At 42.2% G+C, this 21390-nt stretch overlaps 1 protein-coding gene across 2 annotated transcripts in view; it reads left to right on the plus strand.

Annotated features, from left to right (window-relative positions):
- Positions 1-21390, plus strand: part of PRDM5 (PR/SET domain 5) — a 666844-nt gene that overhangs the window by 318833 nt on the left and 326621 nt on the right. For both annotated transcript variants that reach the window (XM_086962221.1, XM_086962220.1), the window contains one exon: positions 13445-13538. In XM_086962221.1, the coding sequence (XP_086818347.1) occupies positions 13445-13538 (94 nt within the window). The remainder of the gene's footprint in view (positions 1-13444; positions 13539-21390) is intronic.

Genomic DNA, 21390 nt, shown 5'->3' on the forward strand with positions numbered 1-21390 from the left:
CCCCTGTGTCTGGACAAAGGCATCCCTCTGTGATGAGCTCTAACTAGACCAAGATGCATGTGTAGGGATTGCTTCTATTTATTCCAGGCTGGCTTGGTTAGTGTTTTACCTATCCAAACCTGTAATACTGTGCTTTCAGTGGTAAAATACTTTTGTCATTTTTTAGCTTTTTGTGGATGGTACTTGTTAATACTATGCTTAAAGACTTTTCCCTTATCCCGCTTGAGATTTTCGACTTTCACAAATGTTAGAACATGCAAATCTTCACTGCGACTTTATCCAGCGTCTCCTCTATAATAAAGTTCCCTTCTCGGACACCCCCTGCAAGCTTGCCCCTTACATTCTCCGAACACTTTTTCAAGAATTTCTTCTAAGTCTGAAGCTATGGGCCGACCTGACCCAATCCACTCTTTGAATCCCACTCGCTCTCCATTCCGATCTGACATATTTTTCGATCCTGTCCACAGTTTGTGCTTTGATCTTTTAGGTGCCAGGTTTTATTAAAAACTTTAAAAATGTGTAATTCAGGTTCTACCTATTAACTTTTTGTCATTTTAGTGTCAAATAATCTATTACATTTTACCCTATTTTTCCAGAATGCAGTGGGATTTTTCTTGTGTTGTGTTGTCTCTTTAATACATTTTGTGTGCTGTACAAATACTTTACACATTGCCTCCAAGGTAAGCTTGACTGCTTTTGTGCCAAGCTACCATAAGGTTAACCACATGCGTGCAGTGGCTTTTTTCGCGCTGTGCGGCTTTTTTCAAAAACCCGCGTTACATGACGAGCTGAGCTCGTCATGAGCATGCGAGCGGCACAACTCATGACGAGCTCAGCTCGTCATGAGCACGGAAGGGGTTAAGCACAGGTTAATTTATTCAATTTTGTGATTCTCCTTGATGGGGAATGTGGCTGTTGCTTGAATAGAGGTCACCCCCACCACCACCCGCCTTCTTCAATCAGTAACCTGATTTCTCACAACAGCAATTTAAGTTACCTCAATTTCTGTAGTGGTTAAAGTCACCTCATGTTATAGAAAGGCCTAACAAAAAGAATTCAGTGAGTGTGCTAAAACTGAATATCATAGGAAATTAATAGTCAGTGGATTTTCATTGTTTATGGAAATTTCCACAGCAAGAGATCCCTTGAAGACCTTCGGATAGGCAAATAAGCAACAGGAACATAGACTGCTTTCAGTCATGCCCTACACCCACACTATTTCCAAAGGCCTGTGTTGGGCTCTGCGGTGTGTATCACTTACAACGCAACTTTTACGTCGTAATGCTGTTACAACGCAGCTATTACAACGCAGGATCCATTACATCGGATGTCATTACAACGCATGGCATTACATAGCAGATGGTATTACAACGCATACCATTACATTGTAAGTATTGGTAAGTATATTATTATTATTTTTTTTAATATTATATAATTGATTTAATTATTATTAATTATAAATAAAAATAAATAAAAATATTTATTTATGTTTTTAAATATTATAAATTAAATATATTAATTAAAGTAATTTTTTTAAATAAGTATGAGTATAGGAGTATATGTTGTGGGGTACTGAGGTATATGTTTTGGGGTGTTTGGGTATTTTTAGGTTTTAGGGCAGGGTTTGTGTTTTGGGGTACAGGGGTGTTTTTAGGTTTTAGGGCAGGGTTTGGGTTTTGGGGTACAGGGGTGTTTTTAGGTTTTAGGGCAGGGTTTTGGGTTTTGGGGTACAGGGGTGTTTTTAGGTTTTAGGGAAGGGTTTGGGGTTTTGGGGTACAGGGGTGTTTTTAGGTTTTAGGGCAGGGTTTGGGTTTTGGGGTACAGGGGTGTTTTTAGGTTTTAGGGCAGGGTTTGGGTTTTGGGGTACAGGGGTGTTTTTAGGTTTTAGGGCAGGGTTTTGGGTTTTGGGGTACAGGGGTGTTTTTAGGTTTTAGGGCAGGGTTTGGGGTTTTGGGGTACAGGGGTGTTTTAGGTTTTAGGGCAGGGTTTGGGTTTTGGGGTACAGGGGTGTTTTTAGGTTTTAGGGCAGGGTTTGGGGTTTTGGGGTACAGGGGTGTTTTTAGGTTTTAGGGCAGGGTTTGGGTTTTGGGGTACAGGGGTGTTTTTAGGTTTTAGGGCAGGGTTTGGGTTTTGGGGTACAGGGGTGTTTTTAGGTTTTAGGGCAGGGTTTGGGTTTTGGGGTACAGGGGTGTTTTTAGGTTTTAGGGCAGGGTTTTGGGTTTTGTGGTACAGGGGTGTTTTTAGGTTTTAGGGCAGGGTTTGGGTTTTGGGGTACAGGGGTGTTTTTAGGTTTTAGGGCAGGGTTTGGGTTTTGGGGTATAGGGTGTTTTTTTGGGTTCAGGGGTAGGTTTGTGTTTTGGGTTAATTAAATTATATTTACTATTTTTAAATTAATTAAAATATATTTAATAAATTAAATTAATTTTATTACATTAATTACATTTTTAAATAAAATTAATCAAATTAAATAAATTATTCCAATTAATTTAATTTAATTTCAATTATACAAATATGTACATTAAGTTAATTTTATTATTTTAATTAAATTAAATTATTTCCATTTTTTAAAATATATTTAATAAATTAAATAAATTTTATTACATTAATTACATTTTTAAATAAAATTAATTAAATAAAATAAATTATTCCAATTAATTTAATTTAATTTCAATTATAAAAATATGTACATTAAGTTAATTTTATTATTTTAATTAAATTAAATTATTTCCATTTTTTATTAAAATTACATTTATTAAATAGATATTATTTTATTAAATTAAATTAATGGCTATTTTAAAATGTATTTTAATTAAATTAATTAAATTAAATTAACTTAATTACATTTTTTTTAAAAATGTATACTTACCTATACTTACGATGTAATGCCATGCGTTGTAATACCATCTGCTATGTAATGCCATGCGTTGTAATGCCATCCGATGTAATGGATCCTGCGTTGTAAAAATTCCGTTGTAACGGAATGCGATGTAAAAATCCGCGTTGTACTGACACCAATCCGGGCTCTGCAACAACATAACCCATTTTAAGCCAGGTGCAGGTGGGGTTAAGTGCAAGAACTGGCCTTGTTACAGATCCTGTGCACCACCCCACATAAACATAACCCATTGAATTGGGCCTTCAATTGTGCACAGGGTGTTGGCATGTTGGCCAGTTCTTTGGCAAAATGACCTGCACACTTCTTTGTTCTTAGAATTTAGGAGCAGTGCCTGGCCTTACGCCAAGCCTTGCAATGAGCCTCTATTGACAAAACTCACTGCGCATTGCCTTCACTGCTGGGTACAGGGCCTGGCTATATACTGTGTGTTTGCTCTTTTTTAAATCAAAAAACAACAAAATACGTACGAACGATTAGATGTATGAAGCCTTTTTGCAAATGTAAACAGCCCTATTTGCAGAATCGGGCCGTTTCCAAGCACAAAAAAGCATTTTCTTATTTATCGAACACTAGTTGTAAATCAGTAGCACCTTCCCGAATCACAATTTGGGTTTGCACCCTAATAGCGAATCGGTATTTGAAAGAGGTGTGTTTAGGGTGTCCCTTCTAAATACTATATCATATTTTGTATGCAACCTACCTCATTAATATTTATGAGGTGGGTTGGATGGCAATTCCCTAGGAAGGCATTCTTTTGTCCCTTTGGGACAAGTCACATTTGCTGGTAGGTGTTTTGATGTATAGATAGGGAGGACACAAACGGTTATACCCTCTTCCTCATTCCATGGACTTTCTCCTGCATACGGAAATCAGGTCCGTTTGTTTAAGGAACGATGTACATGACCTGAGAGAATATTGAGTTTTTAAAAGAAGTTTGGCACATACATGTTGCATTTCACGATAGAGACAGTGTAGCTAAATGTCATAAAAGTTTTAGAATGCAAAAGGAGTGAAGAAAGAGGATGATACGGCATCAGATTTTTCTTTTCTTGTCTTTTTTATGTGTCTGCAAATTAAGCCATGAGAGGAAGGTTACAAGGCTTGCGAATCTGAAATCGCCTTCCACCTCAACCCAGACTTGAAGTTTGTGAACCGATGCAGGCTCAAAAGCGACCATTACATTTCAGACAATACCTCGAACATAAACTAAAGACATCTAGTGACCCTTTGCATTAATCCCTTCATTTTTCTCCACATCGTTCCCAGCCGTTTAAATTGCTTTGTAGCATCTTTTAAGTGACCTAAGTACTGTATAGCCCCTTAAAATAAAACACATTTGAAAAATATAACAATGACTAGAAATGACGGGAAAACTGTTGTCAAAGTACTACCTCCTTGGCCGAGACTGGGTTAATTATCAGACGATTACTGACTGCCACTAGAGTTAACTGTATTAAAAAACAACGCGTGACCCGTCCCACTGTCACTGAGTGGGCGTGAATTAGGGACACAAAGTCTGATTAATAAAAGAAATGCCATGTTCTTCAAATGTTCCTCCTCACTCCTATTTCTCACGGGGGACCTTAGAACACACGATGCCAAGGAATTAAACCCACAAAAGAAAGGATGTGTAAATACCCCTTTCCTTCTCTTATCTCAAAATTATAGGAAGATGGCCAGGTGTGCATTGCACTGCTTTGTGTTCCTCTTGAGATGGCCTGGCTCAGGGTCACAATAGAAACAGGAAGCCCTTTGAAATGTATAAGAGGCAGATAAAGCTGGCTCAGGGACGGCCTCCAACAGCTGTGTCGCTTGCTTAAATTGATGCAAGCGTTTGTGGGTTTCTTTTTCTTTTTTATGGCACTGAAAGTGTTATTTCAACTGCGCGGGTCATGAGCATCTCAGCAGTGATAACATTGTCTCCTCGTTGGATGATGCAAAGAGCTGGGAACTTCCTGATTAATGAATTGTTGGCATACTTCTTTCGCGGCTTCATGGGGTATTTTTTGCACTATATTCTAAGGCAGTGATACTGGAGTTGGAAAGGGCCGCAGGTTGTAGTCATTGGTCCCTAAAGTACAGTTTAGCTGATTTGATAACATCTCTTACTACATGCATGATTGGAAACAGCCTTATTAAAACGTATCCTTATAAGATGTATCCGATTCATGTATGCGTGGTATGATTGATCACTGTTAACTCACACACCATTGACTTCAAAGCACACAAAATAGTGTAAATCACATAATTCAATTCAGAAACATATAAGCATGCCAAGTTATACCATTGCTGACATAGCACGCATCCATTAGCCTATATTGTTTTACCACACTTACACTTAGTTGGGCAGCCAGGCTCGAAATCATATTTTGAGGTCTTGTCCCGTGAGAGAATGTGATATAGCTGCTAACTAGTCTAGTCCTCTCTCTCTTTTCTTCATGTCTGAAATTGTGTTAATTGCACAATGCAGGTGAAAATGGATCTCACTTTTGAACTTGTTTCTCATTCTCTGCATAAATCAAGTCAATTATAGATCGAAACCAGTGAGAAGACTTGACATATGTTGTGTTCTTTTTTGCACTGTGTGCAAAATATATGCAATACTAGAATCATATGGTTTATGTCAAATATTAACGTGCAGGAGTTCTGACAACATTTCTAAATCATGGATTAAAGGCATATACACCACAGCGAAAGTGCACCCAATGGATCCACCTGTTTCAATGTATTTGATTTTTCTTCTCGATATCACATTAGCGCAATAGGGTGGCAATATTTATTTCAAGGAAGTACATGTCGAACCTCTTCTCTCATTCCAACTGGTTGTTTCAAATGTTGAGAAGCATCTTTTGCTTGGCCCCTGGACTATCTGGGATCAGGGACGTAGCTTAGTCAGTGAGATTCGGGACGTATGAATCTCAAATTTCCCAACCAAATAAGGCAATGGGTAACAAGATGGAGAGTTGAGATGGACAAGGTTATAAATAAGCTGTTCATATGGTGAACAGGGTCAGTACTGGTTTGCATTAACTGGACCTCTGTCTAAAGTGGCTTAATGGACGAAAAACAATAAGATAGAATTAGGGGTGTGCGATATTTGCATTATTTCTTTTCACATAATTACATGAAATGCGTCTTTTTGTACTATATTTTATGCATCTTCAATTCAACTTTTGGTACAAGGATGCATTTAAAGAAGAGCACTGTGAACAACAGCTTCTTGCGATATGTTGTTCATGTGCTTTTGCTGTAAATGTTTCCCACAATGGCGGATGATTATCTAAAGTGGTGTAATAGCATAATTTTTTTAATTGCCTGTAACTAGAGCAACACAATATTCCCAAATCTACACAACTTATTGCAAACTTTCACCCACGCCTACTTAGAAGACTACCACAAGCAATTGCCAGTGGCTATATGATTTCCAAGCATTCATCCCATCACCTTTAGGGTGTTTGATTGCCAGTAATATGCCTGGAAACCCAAGAATGCTGTACAAAACGGGGTGGCCATGGACGGAGCATCTGAATCAATCAAACACTCACACCCAGTCAAAAGATCTGGGATTAATCCATCACCGTTCTTTAGCCCACTCTGCCACCCCAGTTCAGACATGGCTATATGCAAATCAGTCTGACCCTGTGCCTCATGGGAACAGTCCAGCCCGAACTGCCAAGCCATGTCTTCCCTGGACCGGAAACAAGCTTCCGAGGACTGGTTTCTGGCATTCCAGCCGTCTTCAGCCCGGCTTGCTTGAATCCAGTGGCAAAGTGAGCAAGGGACTCACGTCTGAGCATACCCTGCCACTCTTATGGTGGCCAAAAGCGGTACAAAAGGTGGTGGTGATGGACGGAGCATCTGCATCAATCAAACACTCACACCCAGTCAAAAGATCCGAGTTTAATCCATCACCGTTCTTTAGCCCACTCTGCCACCCCAGTTAAGACATGGCTATATGCAAATCAGTCTGACCCTGTGCCTCATGGGAACAGTCCAGCCGGAACTGCCAAGCCATGTCTTCCCTGGACCGGAAACAAGCTTCCGAGAACCGGTTTCTGGCATTCCAGCCGTCTTCTGCCCGGCTTGCTTGAATCCAGTGGCAAAGTGAGCAAGGGACTCACGTCTGAGCAAACCCTGCCACACTTATGGCGGCCAAAAGCAGTACAAAAGGGGGTGGCGATGGACGGAGCATCTGAATCAATCAAACACTCACACCCAGTCAAAAGATCTGGGTTTAATCCATCACCGTTCTTTAGCCCACTCTACCACCCCAGTTCAGACATGGCTATATGCAAATCAGTCTGACCCTGTGCCTCATGGGAACAGTCCAGCCAGAACTGCAAAGCCATGTCTTCCCTGGACTGGAAACAAGCTTTTGAGGACCGGTTTCTGGCATTCCAGCCGTCTTCAGCCCGGCTTGCTTGAATCCAGTGGCAAAGTGAGCAAGGGACTCATGTTTGAGCATATCCTGCCACACTTATGGCGGCCAAAAGCGGTACAAAAGGGGGTGGCGATGGACGGAGCATCTGAATCAATCAAACACTCACACCAGTCAAAAGATCTGAGTTCAATCCATCACCATTCCTTAGCCCATTCTACCACCCCAGTTCAGACATGACTATATGCAAATCTGTCTGACCCTGTGCCTCATGGAAACAGTCCAGCCCGAACTGCCAAGCCATGTCTTCCCTGGACCGGAAACAAGCTTCCGAGGACTGGTTTCTGGCATTCCAGCCGTCTTCAGCCCGGCTTGCTTGAATCCAGTGGCAAAGTGAGCAAGGGACTCACGTCTGAGCATACCCTGCCACATTTATGGTGGCCAAAAGCGGTACAAAAGGGGGTGGTGATGGACGGAGCATCTGAATCAATCAAACACTCACACCCAGTCAAAAGATCCGAGTTTAATCCATCACCGTTCTTTAGCCCACTCTGCCACCCCAGTTAAGACATGGCTATATGCAAATCAGCCTGACCCTGTGCCTCATGGGAACAGTCCAGCCCGAACTGCCAAGCCATGTCTTCCCTGGACCGGAAACAAGCTTCCGAGGACTGGTTTCTGGCATTCCAGCCGTCTTCAGCCCGGCTTGCTTGAATCCAGTGGCAAAGTGAGCAAGGGACTCACGTCTGAGCATACCCTGCCACTCTTATGGTGGCCAAAAGCGGTACAAAAGGTGGTGGAGATGGACGGAGCATCTGAATCAATCAAACACTCACACCCAGTCAAAAGATCCGAGTTTAATCCGTCACCGTTCTTTAGCCCACTCTGCCACCCCAGTTAAGACATGGCTATATGCAAATCAGTCTGACCCAGTGCCTCATGGGAACAGTCCAGCCCGAACTGCCAAGCCATGTCTTCCCTGGACCGGAAACAAGCTTCCGAGGACCGGTTTCTGGCATTCCAGCCGTCTTCTGCCCGGCTTGCTTGAATCCAGTGGCAAAGTGAGCAAGGGACTCACGTCTGAGCAAACCCTGCCACACTTATGGCGGCCAAAAGCGGTACAAAAGGGGGTGGCGATGGACGGAGCATCTGAATCAATCAAACACTCACACCCAGTCAAAAGATCTGGGTTTAATCCATCACCGTTCTTTAGCCCACTCTACCACCCCAGTTCAGACATGGCTATATGCAAATCAGTCTGACCCTGTGCCTCATGGGAACAGTCCAGCCAGAACTGCAAAGCCATGTCTTCCCTGGACTGGAAACAAGCTTTTGAGGACCGGTTTCTGGCATTCCAGCCGTCTTCAGCCCGGCTTGCTTGAATCCAGTGGCAAAGTGAGCAAGGGACTCATGTTTGAGCATACCCTGCCACACTTATGGCGGCCAAAAGCGGTACAAAAGGGGGTGGCGATGGACGGAGCATCTGAATCAATCAAACCCTCACACCAGTCAAAAGATCTGAGTTCAATCCATCACCATTCCTTAGCCCATTCTGCCACCCCAGTTCAGACATGACTATATGCAAATCTGTCTGACCCTGTGCCTCATGGAAACAGTCAAGCCCGAACTGCCAAGCCATGTCTTCCCTGGACCGGAAACAAGCTTCCGAGGACCGGTTTCTGGCATTCCAGCCGTCTTCAGCCCGGCTTGCTTGAATCCAGTGGCAAAGTGAGCAAGGGACTCACGTCTGAGCATACCCTGCCACACTTGTTTCCGGTCCAGGGAAGACATGGCTTGGCAGTTCGGGCTGGACTGTTCCCATGAGGCACAGGGTCAGACTGATTTGCATATAGCCATGTCTGAACTGGGGTGGCATAGTGGGCTAAAGAACTGTGATGGATTAAACCCAGATATTTTGACTGGTTGTGAGTGTTTGATTGATTCAGATGCTCCGTCCATCACCACCCCCTTTTGTACCGCTTTCGGCCGCCATAAGTGTGGCAGGGTTTGCTCAGACGTGAGTCCTTTTCTCACTTTGCCACTGGGTTCAAGCAAGCCGGGCTAAAGACGGCTGGAATGCCAGAAACCGGCCATCGGAAGCTTGTTTCCGGTCCAGGGAAGACATGGCTTGGCAGTTCGGGCTGGACTGTTCCCATGAGGCACAGGGTCAGACTGATTTGCATATAGCCATGTCTGAACTGGGGTGGCAGAGTGGGCTAAAGAACAGTGATGAATTAAACCCAGATCTTTTGACTGGGTGTGAGTGTTTGATTGATTCAGATGCTCCGTCCATCACCACCCCCTTTTGTACTGCTTTTGGCCGCCATAAGTGTGGCAGGGTATGCTCAGGCATGAGTCCCTTGCTCACTTTGCCACTGGATTCAAGCAAGCCGGGCTGAAGACGGCTGGAATGCCAGAAACCGGTCCTCTGAAGCTTGTTTCCGGTCCAGGGAAGACATGGCTTGGCAGTTCGGGCTGGACTGTTCCCATGAGGCACAGGGACAGACTGATTTGCATATAGCCATGTCTGAACTGGGGTGGCAGAGTGAGCTAAAGAACGGTGATGGATTAAACCCAGATCTTTTGACTGGGTGTGAGTGTTTGAATGATTCAGATGCTCCGTCCATCACCACCCCCTTTGTACCGCTTTTGGCCGCCATAAGTGTGGCAGGGTATGCTCAGACGTAATTCCCTTGCTCACTTTGCCACTGGATTCAAGCAAGCCGGGCTGAAGACGGCTGGAATGCCAGAAACTGGTCCTCGGAAGCTTGTTTCCGGTCCAGGGAAGACATGGCTGGGCAGTTCGGGCTGGACTGTTCCAATGAGGCACAGGGTCAGACTGATTTGCATATAGCCATGTCTGAACTGGGGTGGCAGAGTGGGCTAAAAAACGGTGATGGATTAAACCCAGATCTTTTGACTGGGTGTGAGTGTTTGATTGATTCAGATGCTCCGTCCATCACCACCCCCTTTTGTACCGCTTTTGGCCACCATAAATGTGGCAGGGTATGCTCAGACGTGAGTCCCTTGCTCACTTTGCCACTGGATTCAAGCAAGCCGGGCTGAAGACAGCTGGAATGCCAGAAACCGGTCCTCAGAAGCTTGTTTCCGGTCCAGGGAAGACATGGCTTGGCAGTTCGGGCTGGAATGTTCCCATGAGGCACAGGGTCAGACTGATTTGCATATAGCCATGTCTGAACTGGGGTGGCAGAGTGGGCTAAAGAACGTTGATGGATTAAACCCAGATCTTTTGACTGGGGGTGAGTGTTTGATTGATTCAGATGCTCTGTCCATCACCACCCCCTTTTGTACCACTGGAAACCCGAGAATGGCATTGCTATCCAAGCTTAGCCCTGCAAACTTTTATGAATTCCAAAAAGTAGTAGATATACTTTTATGAGGGCAGATTTACTATTTTTTTAGTAAACCAGTCAGTATATATATTAAAGAACCCGATTAAGAAAATTAAGAATTTGAAAACTCTCAGTGAAATTAGAACAAGAGAAATCAGCACAAACGTAGCCGACCGGACTCAGGGCCCCCATCCCCAAATACCAAGCCAAGAATGCATTTATTTGGGGGAGTGTCACACCCCTAACACCCCCTCTGAAGCTACGTCCCTGTCTGAAACAATCTCCTACTCATCACTGTCTTTCATGATTCAAACTTTGCTACTTGGAAATCCACATTGCTGATCAAATTGCATCAGCTGTTTGAGGGCGTTAAAATACAAACACACGCAATTAAAGTCTGAGTTTTGTATTCTCATTATAGGGTGTTTCAAGTATCTTTAAATTAGAGATAATAGTTGTAATATTTATTCGACTATAAAGATATCTACGTTGTTATTCATTCTTCTTGGATCCACTGTTGCCTTTGTCTCCACCTTCCATTCTTATTATACCAAGAAGCAGGAAGACAATCTCTCAGCATTGGGCTGTGATATGGTTGCTTTGGACAAACATTTGAGTTACTTCTTAAAAATTCAGCACATCATTCTCAGCAACTCTTTCTATTTCCAGGGCATCAAAATTCAAATTAAAATTCAAAATTATGTAGCATCTACCACCCCCTTATAAAACATGTTTTTGGTTTGGAGGAAGAGAGACTATTCCAGATGAGTGGTGCCTGTGGTGGATTGAATTCACAGCTAGCTATGATTGTGCAACATAAAATGTATTATTCTGTAATTTTTAATTATCTGTTTCAGTGGCTACATCTTAACTCAGGAGGTCAATTAGCGGGTGGTGGATGCAGGGCACCTGCCAAAAAATGTCATATGTCCCATTCAATAACCTTTTCATCCTGTCATCCCATTTACAAGTGGAGGAGCCACCCCTATCTGCCAGAGGTCCTCAGTCGGAGGAAGTCTTCAACCCAGTAGTCCTTCTGTCTCAAGATTACTAAAACAATCAATGACTCAGATGTACAGGTTAAATAAAACTCCCTGTGTGTCAATGCCATTGATTATTTTGTGTTTCCAAACACACACGCAGCATGGGAGTTTGTTTTTGTAATACAAAAAATGAATGCCAATCTGGTGAAAATACATGGTGCCCACTTGGCATTGATCTGTTCATTCTGTACGTCCACCTCACCCGTTGATGCACTTCATGAAGACTGGTTGCCACCAGGAAGGTGATGCCTTCTCAACATGAAAGGCAGCACTGTTCCGACAAATGTGGAGGCTGTAGTCACCACCATCCTGGCAAGCTGACTGCCACCTACCAGTATTTAGATTACCTGATAGTACCAGATGTATGGATTATTATTTATTTTCGGCTCCAACTGCGCATGCTCAAATAAGATTGCATTTTTAACTCTATTTTTAACTCTATTAAGATTGCATTTTTAACTCTATTATTTATAACTCTATTTCTGTGGTAATCATGGCTTGTAATTGGCAGTGATCTCACGCACTTAACTTTAAAAGCTGGTGGAGAGAAATATTGGAAGTTCAACCTCTGTAAAATCAATCAACCCTAAACGGGAATCATTGATAGAATGATACTTTGGCCAAATGTCACAGAAAATGATATATATGAAAACTCAGTATTTAAACAATCCAGTTATTCCCATCACCTATCTTCTTCTGTACTATCTATATTGTACATATGCCTGTATACCTATATTTAACCTATAGTTCTCTGAATTAAAACCAAACCTTGGCAAAGCTTATAGGTCTGAACTTGGCAAGCTGATGGAGTGGGTAAATTGTTGCTATTTTTTATTGCAAGCATATGCCATTAAAGTAAAAAGAAGAATAAAGTGGCTATCATATGCTCGCGATAAAAAGCTACACTTTAAAAAAATAGCCATCACGTATGATTTACATAGAGCAGTGCAGGTGTTTCCTAGAAGAAAGGGCTACTTAGAACAGGTACTGAACCCCTTTTTTTTGTTTTAATTCGCGACACAGACAAATTATAGTTATTGATGAAAATAAAATGTCAACTGGTTTTGAGTAACTGTGACCTAAAGATGTAGTTTAAACTTGCGAGCACGAATAAAAAGTAGAGAAAACATAGGAAAAATGTATTGGAAAAGTGTTAGCTCACAATTCTTGGTACTGAAATGTGCTTCTTTTTATGCGGATATGTACATGTGAAAAGAAAGCAAGTATTTCACTCAAAGGGCAAGACAGGCAATGCCTGCAGTAGTCTGACCGTTTGTCCACACTATATGTGGTGATGGGCGAAGGTAAAACGTGCACAACAGTTGAACAGGCCTATGAAAAAGAGAACGGACCCGAAGTCCCTCAATGTATGCATATATGCGTGCATTTTTTATTCATGATTTGTATTTGCTATTTTATTAGCTGGCATCTAAAGCTGTCTCTAGACCACACCTAACAGTTACACTTTGCCTTTAAGGTTTCACTAGCATGTCACAAGAAGTATATGCCGGCTTTAAGAACTTAATTCAGTTCCCCTAATGTATGCTTTATAGTTCTACTCTCACGCTCAAAATGTGTTGTAGGCTTGCCACGTATGGTATGTGCTTTACTTTATGCCTTGTCTCTCCATGTAAAGTGTTTTGTTGCTGTGTATTCTCCAGTTTCCGATGCAGAATCCCCATTGGAGCTTCTTAGGATGTTAGCTGTAATTATGCAAATGTCTACTAATTGCTGTCTCTGCTCTTTCACCCTGACTATTGTCTTTCCTCTCCAGACGCACTCTGAAGAGAGGCCCTTCCAGTGCGAGGACTGCAAGGCTTTGTTCCGCACCCCGTTCTCACTGCAGCGGCACCTGCTCATACACAACAGTAAGTGCTAATTCCGAGGGGAACAAACAGCCCGCTCAGTTTACATCTAGTTTCCTGTTTTGTGATGGGAAAGGGATGTCTGCCCGTCACACAGTAAGGTGATTGGTGGAACTGATGAAAAACAGTTCTTTGAAAAAAAGAATGAATGGGCATTTCTCAATGACCATACAACGACGTGATTCTCTCAGCCTCTCTCTTCACAACCTGCTCCCACCAAAGCTGCGTGGAGTGTGACAGTCTGACACGGTTGGCGTCAGAATATGGAGTGGACGTCACATGGTACCCTGATACTTTCCAGGATTACAGCCATATGTTTGCAAAGGTCACCAAATAAATACCAATATATTTATGTGTAGGGAATTCTGATATCTGGTAGGCACAGAAAAAAACAGGGTTGACTTTTTTGTAAGCATCGGCCTCCAGTTGAAGTGTGCTTAATAGAAATACAACCAGACTGACATTTGAAGAGGAGGCCAGGAAGACTTTGAAAACTTCTGAGCACTTTTTTTAGTTTCAAAGAAAATCATAAAAAAAGAACCCTTAAAGGAGCACCTGTTTATTAGTTGTTCCATGCATTAGCCACTTTTTGCCTACACGGCTACTAGCAATAATAACGATTAAAAAGAGAAACACTGAAGAATGTGCAATGCTTTGATTCATGAAATCATGGAATGTGAAAAAACACGAAATATGAAATGAGCAAGCTGTATAAACTGCGAGGCATATGTAGTTGAACTAAATAATGATTTACGGAAGTCAAATATGTAGTAAGTGCCCACAAGTGATGTAAAATGTCAGGGCAGTGCTTAATTTGTAAAATAATGAGTTCCAGTAGCCGATGCAATTAAATGCCGACGCCCCCCATACCAAGGCTTCAGAGTCCGAGTCCTCCTCAGGCCTCTTTAATCCACTGCCAGATACCCCTATCCCCTTTACCTCACTCTTGCAGCTTCCTGCTTTCTCCCCTGTTGACTGATTTTTCGTCCTTCTCTTCCTTCTTCTTTCCCGTTTGTGGGCCCGATTCGTGAAAGTAGAATTACACTTTTGTGTAAGTTTACTCTTTTTCAGTCTTCACAATCATAGGATTTAATAGTTGGTTTATGACAGCAGAGATTGCGCAGTCTCGGCGGAGAACTTCGCATATAAAAAGATTGGCCTTGTACTCTCTTTTTATGTGCGGAGTTCTCTGCCCCGACTGCGGAGTCTCCTTAGTTGTAAACTATTAAATCCTTTGTTTGTGAGTAGCAAAAAAGAGTAATGAGTAAACTTACACCAAATTGTAAGTTTACCTTTGTGAATCAGGACCCCCGTAATGCCCTTTCTTGCTCTTGGAAAATGTTCAATACAGGAAAATAAGTGCTGGTCTCTAAAAATGAGCGCCTGTCCACAGAACTGAATGGCAGAGTTGTGGTGGTGCTGTGAAGCCCCAGGACTTAAAGGGCAAGAATTCCCCTGAGGCAAGGAGGTGGGAGTAGACCAGCAGTGCTGCCGAGTGCTATTTTAGTGAGCACTGAACCCGCGGCGTGGCGTGGGATGCATGCATGGTGTGCCGTGTGAAGACCTGGCCAAGAGTGGGCCTATCTGTGCTTGTCCACGGCCGGTCGAGGATGTGCTGGGCCACATCCCTTGGCTTTCTTGATCTACTATATTTTTCACCTTCTGACAATGTCGGAAACATTCAATCTCTGAAGGTAAGGCATAACAGGCAGAGGAAATCCATATTGTTGTCCTCCAAGGAGCACCCTTTGTCTGCAACAATTATGAATTTCTTTGCAAATGCTATGGGTGCGATCAACAGTGAGATTGAGTGCGTGGAAGAGATGCTCGGGGAGGCAACAAAAAAGCTCTCTCTTTTATATTGTGGTGGTCCTTCTACCTCAGGCCCTAAAGTGAACTATGAAAGCACAAGAGAAGATTCTAACCCATGTGTTTTAATGGTACTCTCGTGATTGACACCAGCAATACCCAGGCAGAGTATTGAAAGCATCATCTCCCCCCTCAAAAAAGGTAATGCTTGTTTGACCAACACACGTGCAAAAAAAACCTAAACTGTCAAAGTTACAGCTGTTCCTGGACCTAATGCACACTCTTTGAGTAGTCGTAGGAAGCCCATGAAGAGGATTCATTGCATGTTATGTTTATCAATGCTCATGAGACACCCATGGCTACAATTTCTGATCCGGTACTTGCCACACTCAAGAACATAGGCTCTTCTCTAAAACAGCTAATAGCCCAGAGAACAATCAGGGTGGCAAGCAAAGGATTAGGACCTGTTGAACTATCAAAGACACACAGTCTCCCTCACAAGTAGTCTGCCCATGTTGGGATTAACATCGAATCAGGGAGTGGCTATTTCGGTAATAAGGTGCACATCAAAACCACAACCCCCACCTTTTTGTTTAATGATATGTATTCCATGAACACTGTTTCTGCAGCAGGTCAGTTGGGAAACATTTGTGGTCCTCCAACCACAGGCTAAAGTGGAAAACATATAAATGGCTATATGAGAATGAGCTCAGACCCTTGAAGAGCCAATAAGGTCCTCCAGCTGCCAACAGATACCACTCTGCTTGTGATAGTTCTCAAGAATGTTCCTGGTTTAAACCATCACCAGGCGGAGGACAATATTGTCAATTTAAAAAACAAAGTTGTGCACTGGCTGGCCAAATTAACAATACTTATACAGCTACAAATCTCTATATAGCAATGTAAACAATGTGCACTGAGTCTCCCAGGTAGGGAATACCCCAAAAGAGAAATTGGGGGATTGTATAATAATGCTGGTTATGAATGCACATATTGTGAGTGCCTATTGGATAGGATGTCTTTTGTTACTTCATTTCACAGGTGTACCTAGGCAGTGCCCTTGGCTTATTTTTATAGATTAATTAGTATGGGACCACTGAAACCTCTCCTCTACCAGGTCTCTGTATGTAGATCATTTGTAATACCAACATATGATTGCTTCACTCCCCTTGAGGAAGGTAGAATGACTGTTGGACTTGATTTCACCACTGGATCCAGTCTTGCGAACCAGTTGAATTTGGAGTATGGATTTTAAGTCTGATATTGATGTGCAGCTCTCATCTAAGAAGGCGTTTTTTGGACATGGGTTCTTAAAGCTTTTAGGACTATACTGGAAAGCTGAGGAAAACATCCCCTGTGAAACGTGGATGGAACCTCTCTGGTAGTTGTAAAGATAATTGTTAATAGTACTAACTCTATTGTGGCAACAAATATGACCACTTATTCTGGGCTGACTTCAGATGTTGTCTTACGATCTGCTGCATCTAAATATTATTTTAAATGTCTGTTATGAAATTTGGCCGGCCTTCTGAATAAGATTGAGAATGTTGACTGGAATTACCTAGTTATGGATTTTGATATTGTTTGTTTACGAGAGACATGGGCCAGTGAATTTGTCCAAATGGATGGGTTTATTTCCATTCATACCCCAGCCTCATATTCAATGCAGGGGCATCACAGAGGTGGCTTGTTAACAACGATTTCCACCACCTTCGATAGGAGGATCCTTAAAATGTATCTTGATTCACCCCATTTTCAAATCATTGGCCTGTTGCACCAGACCTAATTTACCATAATTGAATTTCCTGTAATACCGATATAAAAGCTTCCGTTGATCAGACCCTCAGAAAGGCCCTGAATGAGCTTAATAAGGATTTTATTGTAATTTGGGGGTGGAGAGGTTCTGTCCAATTTCTAAAAGTCCTGCTTGTGGGGTGCCAGGACATGATAATGATAATGAGGATTACTTACATTTTGAGCACACTTTGTGTTGCAATATTTATAATTCTATTTTGATCAAATACTCCATTCTTCTAGCGATTGATCTCATCGCCTTCCCTGTTCAAGGACACACCACTTATAGTGGTAGTGGCTCAGGTAGTCTCATTGATTTTTTTTGTTTATTCACAACAATATAAACACAAGGCCATAGATTGTTTGATATTGCAGAATTGTATGGGCGATCACAATCCGTTGGCCATCTTTTTTGCCCTGTGTAATGAGAAGCAGCAGGGCTCACTTACTACCATGCCAAAAGCAGCAAACAGAAACAAGGTAGTTCTTTGCAGGTGGGTTATCGGGGACTCAGGTCACCTGCTAACAGACCTCGTAGTGAGAAATGGGGAGCAGATAGTGGTCTGCTTGGAAAGCAAACTGGACCTTAAACGCATGTTGTGGGCATTCACTGGCATCAGTTATGCCATTACTGAGCTTCTACCATCTGTTAAAAAGGTCAGGGAGGTTAGACCACAAAAGTGGTTTGAAGGAGTGTGTTCATAGGTCCACAGAGACCTTATCTCTGCCCTCTAACAGGTTTCCAGGAAGGGGTAGGCGGCAAACTGAACTACAAGCAAGAGATTATGAACAGGAAGGTAGCGATAAAGCAAGAAGTCTGTGAGAATTTACATGAAGCTAGTTTTAAGACTGATGTCCAATTGTTTAGAAAAGCATTTAGCGCCCTCTATTTTTGAGACAACCACATAGTAATTGTACGATAAGCTCTGACTAATGCCCGAGATATAGCTATCGAAGCACAGGGTAGAAACATGTTGGCATCACAGGGGTACGTAAGGGTCATGGCACCTAAGAACTTGCGCTGAATATACTTTTCTAAATATTTGTGTACACACCAGAGTTACCACCTGTTGGACTGGGTGAATGTGATGTCAATAAATACCATGATATGTGCAGGCCCAACAACAGCAATACCAATAAATGCAATGTCAACGTATGCCATAATATATGCACATGTGGCAATTTTGTTACCAGTAGAAACAATTTCGATGTTCACCATGATCTAAGCATGCATAACTATGTCAATATCAGTAAAGACAATGTCGATGTATGCTGTGACACTGTACGCACAATGTTGAGAATGTCGGTAAAAAGATATCATGATATATTCTGTTCAGAAGTTCTAACAAACTTGTGTCATTGCTGTTGTGTTCACCCAAGGTGACCCCCTTATCAACCCTGAGTCAGCGATACATGGTCAGACTGGTCCTGTGACCCCAACCCATGCCTATAGAGTGACAGGTCACAGGTGGGGTCTCACTCAGCCCAAAGACAAACGAGCACCCAAGCAAAACCCTGATCGATCTCACAGATAGATAGTTGAACCACAAGCAGGCCAGAGGAAATTGGCCCCAATAAAACATGTTTGGCTAAAGGCACGCGTTCCCACAAAAGTACCACAAAGCTAGATGCCAAATTGTAGCTAGAAACACTCAGCCAATCAGGACACAATATGCACACCACATGTAGTGATCACACACTCCCCACACCAAACATCTGGATGCATACACACTGGCCCACACTAGCTCTCCCTGAGGTCGAGAGTAATCTGTGCCCTTATCAGATGCCCAGTAATTTATGACTGAGATGTTTTTAAAAAAAAGCAGAATTGTTTTATTGTACCTCACAATATTTATATATTGTCAGCCAAAACTTTGTACAATGAGAGACTTTCTTCAGATGCACTCTGTCGAGACTCTCCTGGCCGCTGCGTTTAATTAAACCAACTTGTTCCACTATTGCTAAACGCCTCTTGTCTTTTCATTTCTTTAAGGTAAATTCATATCCGAGCAACACATCCAATGAAGGAATCCTTGTGGTTTACCATAGGGATTTTTAGTTCAGATACCTGAATCACAGATTTATCCAGACTTATAATTTATAAGAACTCCCTCATGATAGTCCCAAATGAGGCTGAGGCTGAGCCTGCCCTGGTAGCACCATCTTACCAGGATTGGATGAGGTGGCCTATGATCAAGCATGTCACATTACGTGAATGAACCCACCATATCCAGTTCTTGATGTTGCTCAGTTTTGGAATTGGGACGTACTGTAGGTAGACACTAATCTTTAGAGGGGCACGAATCACTGATGTGTCTATCCTGCTGGCCACTGCTCGATTTCTTTTTTAATGTATTACTAGAGGCAGACGTGGTGTTGATTTTAGCCTCTCTTTCTCGCTTAGTGATATTGATGTTAGTGGATTACCAATTGACCTTTTTATTGAGAACATTGGCCTATAGGCTCCATTTATCGTCAATGTCTTAAGGAGTGAATTTGTTGATGGTTCTCCTAAATCTTGGAAGAGCTCCATAATTTTTTCTGTTTTTAAGAAGGGTGCTAGGGCAGACCTCTGATGCTATCCCCCTATCTCATCAATTGATTCAAGAAGCACATTTCTCAGCAGGATCATATTAGATCGACTGGATGCCTGGGTAGCAGAAAAGGACAGATTTTCAGTTATTCAGTATGAATTTAGACAGGGTCTGGGTACTGTTGACCAATGTCTAAATCTCCATGTAAACACCAGTAAGTACAGGCATGTGAAGAAGGGCTGTCTCCATCTAGCATTTATGGATCTTACTCCAGCTTTTGAATGGGTGAATAGAGGGAATCTCTATAGTAAAATACTGGAAATGGGTGTGGACACTGCTCTGCTTCACTTTTTAATTCAGATGGAAAAATATGTGACTGACTGTATAAGGTATGGGGCCAATGGGGAATGTACTGACCCATCAATATGATGCATTGTGTGAGACAAGGGTGCTTGCTGGGTCCATTTCTGTTTTTGCCTATTTATAAATGATCCAGACACTTTCTTAAACATAGGAGAAGCGGATACACCCAGAGTGGGTTCAAGAAAACTACCTGTGCTGTTATATGCGGACAACTGTGTGCTAAAGTGTGGGCCTACAAAAGTTGTTGAACAGATTCATCCTATTCATGAGTGATCTGGGATTAACAGCAAATATTGCCAAGTCACACACCATGGTTGTTGGGCATACATACAATAACACGAGACCACACTTCATTAATGGAGAAAAACCTTTTTGTGTTCTAACCTTTAACCAACTGGGAATAACTTTTGATTGTAAAGGAACCTGGTCACATTAAGGCAATAAAGCTCCAGTTTGATCAAATCATAGAGGCTATACTTAGGTTTGCTGGGAAGCTGGTTTCTAAACCATTGGATGCTACAATTAATATTTATTTAGCATTTTGCTGCTCCATAATGGTTTATGTAGTGGTGTCTGGAGATATTGTGATAGCTCTCACCTCCAGGTTAGCGAAAATATAATTCTGAGAAGGCTTCTCTCTGTACCCAACAGTCTACATGTATTTCTTTGCCAAGCAACACATTTAACTGTTTGCAGATGGCACAGAGAATGTCTAGTGATGGTAAAAAAAAGAGTGACTGCATTTCTTCCACTAGTAACTACAGACTCCATGGAAGCCTATCTTCTGTTCCCGCTTCAACACTGCCAGAAATTTTGGGCCATATGTATCATCATCACCATTTGCGATTTCTAAATAGAGATTTTTAAGGAATCGCTATTTAGAAATCGCAAAATGGTATGTATGTAGAAAATCGCTATTTTTTTGCGATTTCCAAATATTCCTTATTTGCGAATTCGCAATTTGCGGGTTCGCAAATAAGGAATAATTTCCCATTCATTTCTATGGGCCAGGAGGCCCATAGAAATGACTGTGAAATAATTCTCAATTTGCGAATTGGCAATTAGCTAATCGCAATTTGAGAATTATTTCAAAAGTGCAGGGGTGTCTCAAGGACACCCTGCTGCACCCCTGAAAATTAAATGTGTGTGCATATGGCGCACATACATGCCCAATGGGCATGTATGTGCTTCATATGCCACCCTTACAAATGCACAATTGTGCATATATACAAGAAATCGCAAATTACCACCAACTACAAGTTGGTGGTAATTTGCGATTTCTAAACCTGAATTCGCAATTTTGAAATGCTTCATACATAGCATTTAGGGAATCGCAAAATTGCGATTCCTTAAAT

This window comes from Lissotriton vulgaris, chromosome 3_1 (assembly GCF_964263255.1).
Source record: "Lissotriton vulgaris chromosome 3_1, aLisVul1.2, whole genome shotgun sequence".
Classification (NCBI taxonomy): Eukaryota; Metazoa; Chordata; class Amphibia; order Caudata; family Salamandridae; genus Lissotriton; species Lissotriton vulgaris.